Source organism: Carlito syrichta, unplaced genomic scaffold (assembly GCF_000164805.1).
Source record: "Carlito syrichta isolate Samal-C Ts95f unplaced genomic scaffold, Tarsius_syrichta-2.0.1 Scaffold301555, whole genome shotgun sequence".
In the NCBI taxonomy this organism is placed as follows: Eukaryota; Metazoa; Chordata; class Mammalia; order Primates; family Tarsiidae; genus Carlito; species Carlito syrichta.
In genome coordinates, this window is record NW_007245651.1 from 659,956 (window position 1) to 669,571 (window position 9,616).

The 9,616-nt window shown below is 44.9% G+C and overlaps 1 protein-coding gene across 1 annotated transcript; it reads right to left on the reverse strand.

The window, feature by feature from the left end:
* Positions 1-3,330: 3,330 nt before the first annotated feature.
* Positions 3,331-4,005, reverse strand: FGFBP2 (fibroblast growth factor binding protein 2). The gene has a single exon (XM_008054858.1). It carries the CDS (start codon positions 4,003-4,005, stop codon positions 3,331-3,333), a length of 675 nt encoding a protein of 224 aa, XP_008053049.1.
* Positions 4,006-9,616: the final 5,611 nt, after the last annotated feature.

Consider the following 9,616-nt stretch of genomic DNA (forward strand, 5'->3'; position numbering starts at 1 on the left):
TGTTTGCTATGGCTTTGAGGTGACTGTGCTGGGCTGAAAAGTGTCCCCCCAAAATTCACGCCCATCCAAAACCTGTGAATACGACTTTATTGGAAATAGGGTGTTTGCAGGTGTAGTGGAATTAAGACGAGGTCATTCTTGATTAGGATGGGCCCTAATCCAGTGACCGGTATCTTATAAAAGGAAATTTTGAACACACAAAGGACATACACAAAGGAAAACTCCATGTGAAGACAGAGACAAGGATGGGAGTGATATGCCTACAAGACAAGGAGCATCGAGGATTGCCAACAACTTTAAGAAACTGGGAGAGAGGCGGTGAGCCAATTTTCCCTGAGACCCTCCAGGAAGAACTAACCTTGATGACTATATCAGTCACTTTTGTGTTGTAGTAATGAAATACTTGGGGGTGGGTAATTTATAAAGAAAAAAGGTTTTAAGCTCACAGTTCTGCACAGTGCTGGCATTTGCTTAGCTTTTGGTGAGGCCTCAGGAAGATTTTCTTGTGGCAGAAGGCATGGGGAGCTGGCATGTCACATGGCAAGAGTGAGAGCAAGAGAGAGAGGAGGTGGTAGGCTCTTCTAAACAACCACTCTTGTGTGAACTCATATATTACAGCAAGAATGGTGCCAAGCCATTCATTAGGGATCTGCCCCTATCACCCAATCAATTCCCACTAGGCCCCACCTCCAACTGGGGATTTCCACATGAGATTTTTGAGGGGCCAGTCATCCAAACTATATCAACAACAACTTGATTTTGAACTCCTACCTTCCATAACTGTGAGAGAACACATTTCTGTTGTTTCAAGTCACCTAGTTTATGTAATTCATTAAGGCAGCCCTATGAAGATAATACAGTGACTAAATTGATATCTATAATATCTATAGCATCTAGGTAACAATCTAGGTCTGTTGTTCATTACGAAGATGAGAGTCATATTTTTGGAGTTGTCCCTTTATTTTTCACACATATAGGTGTTATATTTGATGGGCTTTCTCTAATTACCAGTCTATGTTGCTATGCAAAGAACTGTGACAAATTCATGTCTTGTTCAGATGGTGCAAATGGAAATTATTGAACGTGTTGCATATTTTAACTTTCATAGAAGGCTCAGACCAACAAAGCAAAACTTCTAAAGATAGAAAATAGACGTGCATACTAGTCCCTCTTGGGTCCATCAGCATTTGTTCCCTATGGTATCACTAACTCTGGAAACGCCAGAAAGAAAGGTTTCTTTTCCAATCTTCAGTGACGTTGCAGATCAAGAACGTGTGCAGTTGGAACTGATTAGAAGAAATTCCCTTCATCCAATATGAGAACATTTGATTGAAAGCGTCACAACTCAGAAGGAGATTGTTCTCTGTCTGGGAGAGGTCTGTTCTAAAAAAAAAAAAAAAAGGAAGGAATGTAAAATTACAAAAATTACTTGTTAGTTGTTATGGGCTGAAGTATGACCCTCCCCAAAACTTTATGTTGAAGTCCTAACCTCCAGTACCTCAGAGTGTGTCTATATTTGACAATAGGGCCTTTAAAGAGGTGATTAAGTTTAAATGATGGGCCCTAATCCAATATGACTGGTGTCCTTAGAAGCAGAGGAGAGTAGGACATAGATACACACAGAGTGACCACAGTAAGAAGGCAGCCATCTATAAGCCAAGAGGCCTTGGAAGACACCAAACCTGCCAACACCTGGATATTAAACCTTCAGCCTCCAGAACTGTAAGAAAGTATATTTCTGCTGTTTAGTCCACCCAGTCTGTGGTATTTTTCTATGGCAACCCAAGCAAGCCCCAACAGGAGTCACATGCAGCCTTCCTACCGGATCAAGACAATGTTCTAATGTTCAGCAGTCTGTTTGTATCTGTTTGTAAACTATGCAACTGTCTGCATAAATATGTATAAATGGATGTCTAAATGTTACTCCTGTAACTGTGAACATTATTTGCCTCTGGTTGATGGGATTATGGCTTTCTTCATAGTATGTACTTTTAGGTTGTTTTTGGTTTTTAAAAATAATGTCCATGTTTTATTTCACCGAAGGCAAATTTTAAAATCTGCCTTTGAAGGAAAAACAAAACAAGGCTCTCTCCTCAACAGTAATTATCTATTTTCTGTCCCAGTGGCTCATTTTCTCCACTGGGACAGATCTAGAATATTAAACAAGCAGGAAACCTCCAGCCCAAAAGACACTAAACCAACTCTGGAATTTTCCACTGCCCTGGCACTTTCAGAAAAAAGCCGATTTGTTTTACAGCATTAGTTATCAAAGTGTTATTTACCAGAAAATCTGTTCTGGCATAAATAATATGAAAAATCTCAGAAACTCTCTTTTTAAACTCAAAGTGCACAAATAAGCCTAGAATTCCATGTACATTAAGATTTTCCTGGTGTATAAAATTAAAGGAAGGTGCTGAAATCACCTACTGGACAGAAATCAGTAATAAATTTTCTTTGTTTTCACAAGAGAAAAAGTTTGGTCTCCTGAAAGCAATACTTGGAGTTGATTAAATCTGCTATTAATTAGTTTTCTGGCTTCAGTGAAAAAAGTGATTAAAGACTTTGAGAGCTGTGGGAAAGACTTTGAAGATTATATGACCCAAGGCTTCCTCCCTGCACAACGCCCCTCACCCTAACTCAGCTACAGGAGAGGAAACTGAGAAAGAGAGGGAGTGAGGTGAGCTCTCCACCATGAGACAGTCCCTCGGCAGCAAACTGGGGCCTCGAACCCAGGTTTCCAGGCCCTGAGAGACGTGTCTCCCTGTTCAGGCTCATTGTGAGCACCGAAGAGTGCAAGGTATAAAGCACACACCTAGTTGTGGTAAAAACTCAAGTGCCCATGGGAACCACTTGTATCTCTCACCCTGGCCACAAAGAGCTGCAGCAAAAACTTGGTTCAGTAGAAAAAGCCTCCAACCAGATTCCCAGGGCCTCTGTGTAAGAGTGAGTTGGTCCCGTCACACAGAGACTCTCTACCCTGGCTGCATTGTCAAATCACTTGTGAGAGATTTTTTTAAAGTGCACATTCCTGGGCCCCTACCCTAGAGACACCGATTAAAAGGTTTGTTGTGGGGCCTGGGAATCAGCATGTTAAGTGCTCTCCCTAGGTGGCCCTTGCATGTCACCAGGGTGGAGGGACACCGCTGATGTCCTTGGGCTCTCTCATCCACTTTCCTCTGCAGCACAGCACCTCAAACCCACCCCCAAACACGTGCTGGGAGTCTGATGTGGTCACGGCAGTCATTTAAGTGCTCAGTGCCCCTCAGTGAGTCTCTCTATGTGAGTAAAGGCAGGCGCATTACCTGCGGGGTGTCTTTCACCTTTTCACTCTCAGAAGAAGCTGAGGAGAAACGTGCACAGGGCCTGGAGGGGCCCCCAACAGAGTTCTTGGATCATCTTCTTCACTTCCTCCTTCTCTCTGGACCTGGGTCCAGGCTGGGTAGCCTTGGCCGTGGGTTGGGTGGCGGGTTCGGCTTTTCCCAGTGTTGTCATGGAGCCCTTTTCCCGTGGCGTTGCTTTTGTGGGTCTCAGCAGGGCCCCGGGCCTCGAAGATGGCTTTCCAACCGTGGCGGTCTCAGAGGGCTGGTTAGGCGCCGGGCTGCTCTTCAGGCTGGAAGCTACCTGCTGCATGTGTGCCTGGGGCCCGGCCTTCTGGCAGATGGATGGCCTCAGCACAGGGGCCCCCTGGCATGCGTGGCTAAGGCGACTCAGCTCCTGCAGGGCTTGGTTCCAGTAAGTTTTGGGATCGGCAGCAAAGGCCTGGCATGTGGTAGGCTGCCCGCGGTACTCACACCAATATGCCTGGTCTGCACTGTGGCAGTCGGCGCGAAGCTGGACTTCCCCAGAGCCTTGCCCCAAGCTGCTGGTGTGCACAGTGCAGAAATGTCTGTCTCGAGTCTGGAAATAAAATTCTTGCCTGGCGCTTCCTTGCTTTTGCCTCAGTTCCTGCCCCAAAGTCCCCAAGCAGGACAAGGCCACCAGCAGGAGACAGAGGATGAACTTCATGGTGAGGTTCTGAACAACCTGCCTGTAACTCTGCACCGAGAGAGAAGGCAAGGGGTACAAGTCGCCCTTTAAAGGAGGCTGCACTAAAGACTCTTTCTTTGCAAGGACGGGCGGGGTGTGCAGCAAAACGAAACCACAGACGGACGCAAACCTGGACACGTAGTGCTTGGCAAGAGTGGAGTCACCACAGGGGCGGCCTCCCACAAGCAAAGGGAACAGCTTTCCTGAGAGCAGCAGGACACTCTGCCCTATCCCTGTCTGTGTCATACACAAAGCAGTACACACAGCTTTGGGGTTGAGGGTTTTGCATTTTTCCAACCCAAAGGAACTTACTCTATAATTGGTCCTTAAAAGGGGACAGCCTTCTTTGTCAACATTTAGGAGAGGCCAAGGTGTGGCATACAAACTCTGGAAAGTGAGATTTGGAGCTCAGAGCCTGGAGCTGCCTTGAGGCTCTTCCCTGCTCCTGGGGGTCCCCATCTTGGGGGGATGTCATGGGTTTAGCTAATCCAGAGGATGCCAGAGTCTTGTGAGCCCTTGTCTTGTGATGTGGTCTAGAAAATGCAAAGACTCTGAGGTTTAAAAAAAATAGTGTAAGGGTGTGTGCTATGTCCACAAGGGGCATGGAGAGCTCCACCCCACCTTAGAGCTGAGAGTCACCTGGTTTGGCCTCCACGGGGCTCTTTTCCCTGATAATTGCACCAACAAAATGACAGTCAATAACATGTAAAATATGAGTTCATGCTGGGATTTAAAGTCTATTTTAGACCATGGATTCTATTTAAAGTTCAACTGGAATAACACTGAATTTAAACTGTACCACAGAAAAAAATGATTTTAAATATTGATATAGACTTTTTTTGTTTTTGTTTTCGAGTTGGAGTCTCACTCTGTCGCCCAGGCTAGAATGCAGTGACACGCTCATGGCCACTGCCATCTCAACCTGCTGGTCTCAGGTGACCCTTCTGCCTCAGACTTCCAAATAGCTGGAACCACAGGCACCCGCCACCATGCCTGGCTAATTTTTTGATTTATCGTAGAGACAAGATCTTGCCAAATTGCCCAGGCTAGTCCCCAATCCCTGGGCTCAGGCAGTCCTCTCGCCTCTGCCATCCAAAGTGCTGGGATTACAGGTGTGAGTGGTATGGAGTTTCAAAAAGCAAATAAAAATGTTATAAAACACAGGGAATTGAAAATTTGAGTCTGCATCAAGAATCATATTTTGGTATGGTCATAACTGTCTTTCTGTGACTCTCTCAGAGGGCACTGTGAGAGAGTGGACTAGAGGTGGCAATTTACTGTTAGGGCTAGGTTGGCAGACATTGGGTGGCCAGGTGGAATATGAGGAATTGTATCTGGCAATCCTGCATGGGGCCATCGGTGCCTTGCCAGCCTCCCTTTGATAGCCCGAGTCCCAAGAAGACCCAGTGGGACTGGAACTAAAGCCAGGTTGAGTGTCTGTAGTCTCTGTGTGTCCAGCAGTGTGACAGCCTTTCAATAAGGTGCCACTTACCCTAGTGGGGAACAGCTTCGAAGTGGTCCCAAATCTTCAAGCAAGTCAGTCAACGTGTCAGGTTAAGAAGGTAGAAAGCAAGTTTCCTTTTTTTCTTTAGAGATGGCGGTCTCACTGTCACTCAGACTGGAGTGCAGTTCACTGTACCCCTGAACTCCTGGGCTCGAGCCATAGCCCACCTCAGCCTCTCAAGAAACTGGGACTACAGATAGGCACCACCTGGCCTGGTTAATTTCTTTTTAAAAAAAAATTTATGTGGAGATGGAGTCTCTGATGTTTCCAAGCTGGTCTTAAACTCCTCGGCTCAAGCAACCCTCCTGCCTCAGCCTCCAGAGCTGCTGGGGTTACAGGTGTGAGCCACTGCTCTTGTCTAGAGAACAGCTTCCTAAGGCAAACAGAACAATGCCTCCAGTAAAGGGGTGTTTCAGGAGTGCAGACTCATGGACTACTGAAATGTCAAGGGTAAGGCCATAGGAGAGACAGACTGGAGAAGTGACCCTGGGTGGGAATCTGCAGTCCCAGCACCAACTCACATAGCCCTTTGTGCCAATTCTTAGGGTAGAGGCGTGGTCTGTGTGTGTTTCAGCTAGCTCCCAGAGCCTCTGAAGTAAATGGCACCCCAAGCCAGGTTCCACATCATGGTCAGAGGAGGGTAGGTGGAACTCAGCTCTGACCCCCATCTCCCACCCACAATGGTGTCTTGAGCAAGGAGCAACCTGCTACCATCCTGCTGCTCTGAGGTTATGGTCAATCTCTTCCATCTCCCTAGTGAGTTCGATTTTACCCTGGAATGGAACTAACCAAAAGACGTCTAATCACACTTTTCTCCCTTTTGCTTTGTAGAACAAGTCAAGTCTTGAGGGCTTTGCACTAGTTGCCTGGAAATCTTTCCCCTGAACATGCCTGGTTCCTTTCTGCCACCTTTGCAAGTCTTCTCTGTCCAATGTGAAGGAGCTCTTCCATTACTCTATCACTTCATCTTGCTTTAATCCTTTTAAAAGCAGCAGTTTCTATTATTTTCTTATTTGTTTGTCCATCTTTTTTTTTGGTTGAAGTCTCACTCCATTGCCCAGGCCAGAGTGCGGTGGCACGCTCACAACCACCCCAGCATCGACCTGCTGAGCCCTGGCGATCCTTCTGCCTCAGCCTTTCAATAGCTGAAACTACAGGTGCGTGCTACCACTCCTGGCTAATTTTTTATTCATTGTAGAGATGAGGTCTCGCCAAGTTGCCTGGGCTGGTCTTGAACCCGTGGGCTTAGGCAATCCGCTCACCTCCTAAAGTGCTGGGATTATAGGCTGAACCACTGGGCCTGGCTGCTTGTCCATCTTTAAGTGGAGTATGGCCTCATCAGTTCTGCACTGCAAAAGACTTACCTAATTGCAGTGTTGAGAAAGGACTGGTGATGATGCCAGGCTGTTCACAGGGAAGTTGGTGGGCAAGCTGGTACAGTAACCGAGCAAGCTGTGTACAGGTTGAGCTGCTGAAACAAAAGACCCTCTCTACCATGAACTGGCCTTCCAGGTTTGTGCCAGGCGATTCTTCAGATTTAGCACATGGCTTTTCTAAGGTTTGTTTGCCGGCTGCCATTTCCAGGGGAGTAAGTCTAGAATCCACAGCTTTGTCTTAGTAGACTTCACTCACTTGCCACTGGCCTAAGCCTAGTCACTTGGCCACACCTAGCTGCAAGGGAGGCTGGGAAATGTAGTCCCCATGGAATAGCATATGTCCAGCCAAAACACAGGAGGCTGGAAGCAAAAAAGAAAGAGGGGTGGAATCCCACACTAGCCAAAAGACATTATGAAAACTGTTAGAAGGTAGGGTCATTGTGAATAGAGAGGAAGGTTTGGTGACCAAGGGTGGAAGGGAGAGAGGAAGCAGACTTGGCTGAATTCCTGACTCAAGTGGTAGATACAGTGAAAGTGGGGCAATTCAAGAAAGGAAACACAGTGGGAAGAACCAGGGGATGTGTGCAGGAAAGGGCAGCCATTTAAAGCAGGGGGCAGTGGCCCATGTGGCATGTTTTTGCAAAGTTTTTTGGAATATAAACAATGCTCATCAGGAGACACAAACTACATGGCCCACGAAGTCAAATATAGTTACTGTCTGATCCTCTTTAGAGAAAGATTGCCACCTCTGAGTCAGGCACATCCAGGTGGGCACTTGGTGGCTAAAGCTCTACCATGACTAGAGATATAAGTCATGAGAGGCGTGGGGGACAGGCGAAGCTATGAGTAAATTAAGTCACCAAAGGAGAAATTGAGGGGTGGACTAGGAGAGAAATGTGACCATTAACTTAATTCAATAGGAGAGAAGATAAGTGTGGGAAGGAATAGATCACTGAGCCCAAGAAGACACAGGAGAGGGATACTTTAGGAGCCTCAAAGGACCTTTGCCAAGGGACTGTGGTCAACAAAGTCAAGTCATTAGTGACCCTGACAGGTGTCCTTCAGGAGTGGTAGGGATGGAAATCAGATCACAGGAGTTGAAGGACCAATGGAGATGAGAAGGTGGAAGTGTGATGAGAATTCTTCCAAGGACATTTTTTATGAGAGGAGGGGAGATAGAAAACGTTTCATCACTAGGCTTGAGTGTCCTGTGGGGTTGAGAAGGCTTATTTTTTAGCAAAGATGAGAACTTGATGTGGTGAGAACTTATAGCCTATCACTTATGTGTTTGGCAAAGGGAAATACTGAAAAATAACAGATAACAAAGTTGCAAGTGTGACAACAGTAAAGTATTAAATTCGATTGGTTTGAATAATTTGAATTTTTAAAATGTGGGATAAAAATCAGGTTTTCAAAAAAATGAGATTATTTCCTCCAAAAGAAATATACTGTATAGTCTTGTTTAAATTGTAAGCCTCTTGTGTGTGATTTAACAAAAACTGATTTTGGCACATGTACATTTAGGAGTACATCAGAAAAAGTAAGGTTTGCCTGTGGCGGTTATTCCAGTGTGTATATTATGACTTGGATGCCTTGACAACTTCAGATCTGAAAAACTAAGGATCTAAAAAAGAAAGTAGCCTACTTGAAGGAAGCAGATGTTGATATTGATTTTGTATTACTTTCATACAATGGACACTTTAATGATGAGAAAGCAGTGTAATAAATAAATAACATAAGCTCAAATTACACCATCTACCATTAGAAATCTCTGGATCCACTCAAGAAAGCAATACACAAACCATACTTTCCAAGTTCCTTTTTTATTAAAATGAATTAGGACTGAAATCTGCACATGAAAAGACCCAGTGAAAAACCTACATCTTGAATTTCATTACTTACATATTAAATTTTGTTTGACCAGTTTTTCATTGCTGGTCACTTTTGATAATGACAAATCCAACATGAAAATTTTAAAGCAAACAGACATTTACTTTGTGCTTTCACATATTTTCAAGGTCTAAACTCAAAGGATTCATTCACAGGGGATACCAGCTCTAAGAGTCATGACAGGATCTTCTCATATATCATTTTAGAATCCTCACGAATAATCAAGTGACATTCACGTTAGTTGAACTCTAATTAATATTTATTCTAATAAATCAGAAAACTCCATCACAGTGTAAACTGTAGTTGGCATCTGTTAAAACAACTCCACTTTCTAACAAACAGCATTTCTTTTTCTCAAGTTCTCTTTTTCCTTTTTGAATTTGCTAGATGGAGTTAAACAGGTTTCTTTTGTGATTGCTTTCGCATTCTATTCCCAATGGAATGTGACAAGTCTTTGACAAAGTAGATGAAAATCTCCAAGATGAAGAATATGCAGTAAATTTCATACACTTTTAGTGAAAATGGGTTATTTTAAACAGCACCAATACGTCAACACTGACCTGATAGTAAGCTCATTTAGAAGAAAATCCTACAACACTTGTTTGTTTAAAAAACTCTGGTAAGCGGGGCTCGGTGGTTCAGCCTGTAATCCCGTGACTTTGGGAGGCTGAGGTGAGTGAACTGCCTGAGCCCGCGGGTTCGAGACCTGCCTGGGCAGGCGAGACTTCATCTCTACAATAAATCAAAAAATCAGCCGGGCGTGGTAGCGCATGCCTGTAATTCCGGCTACTCAGAAGGCTGAGGCGGAAGGATCGCCGGA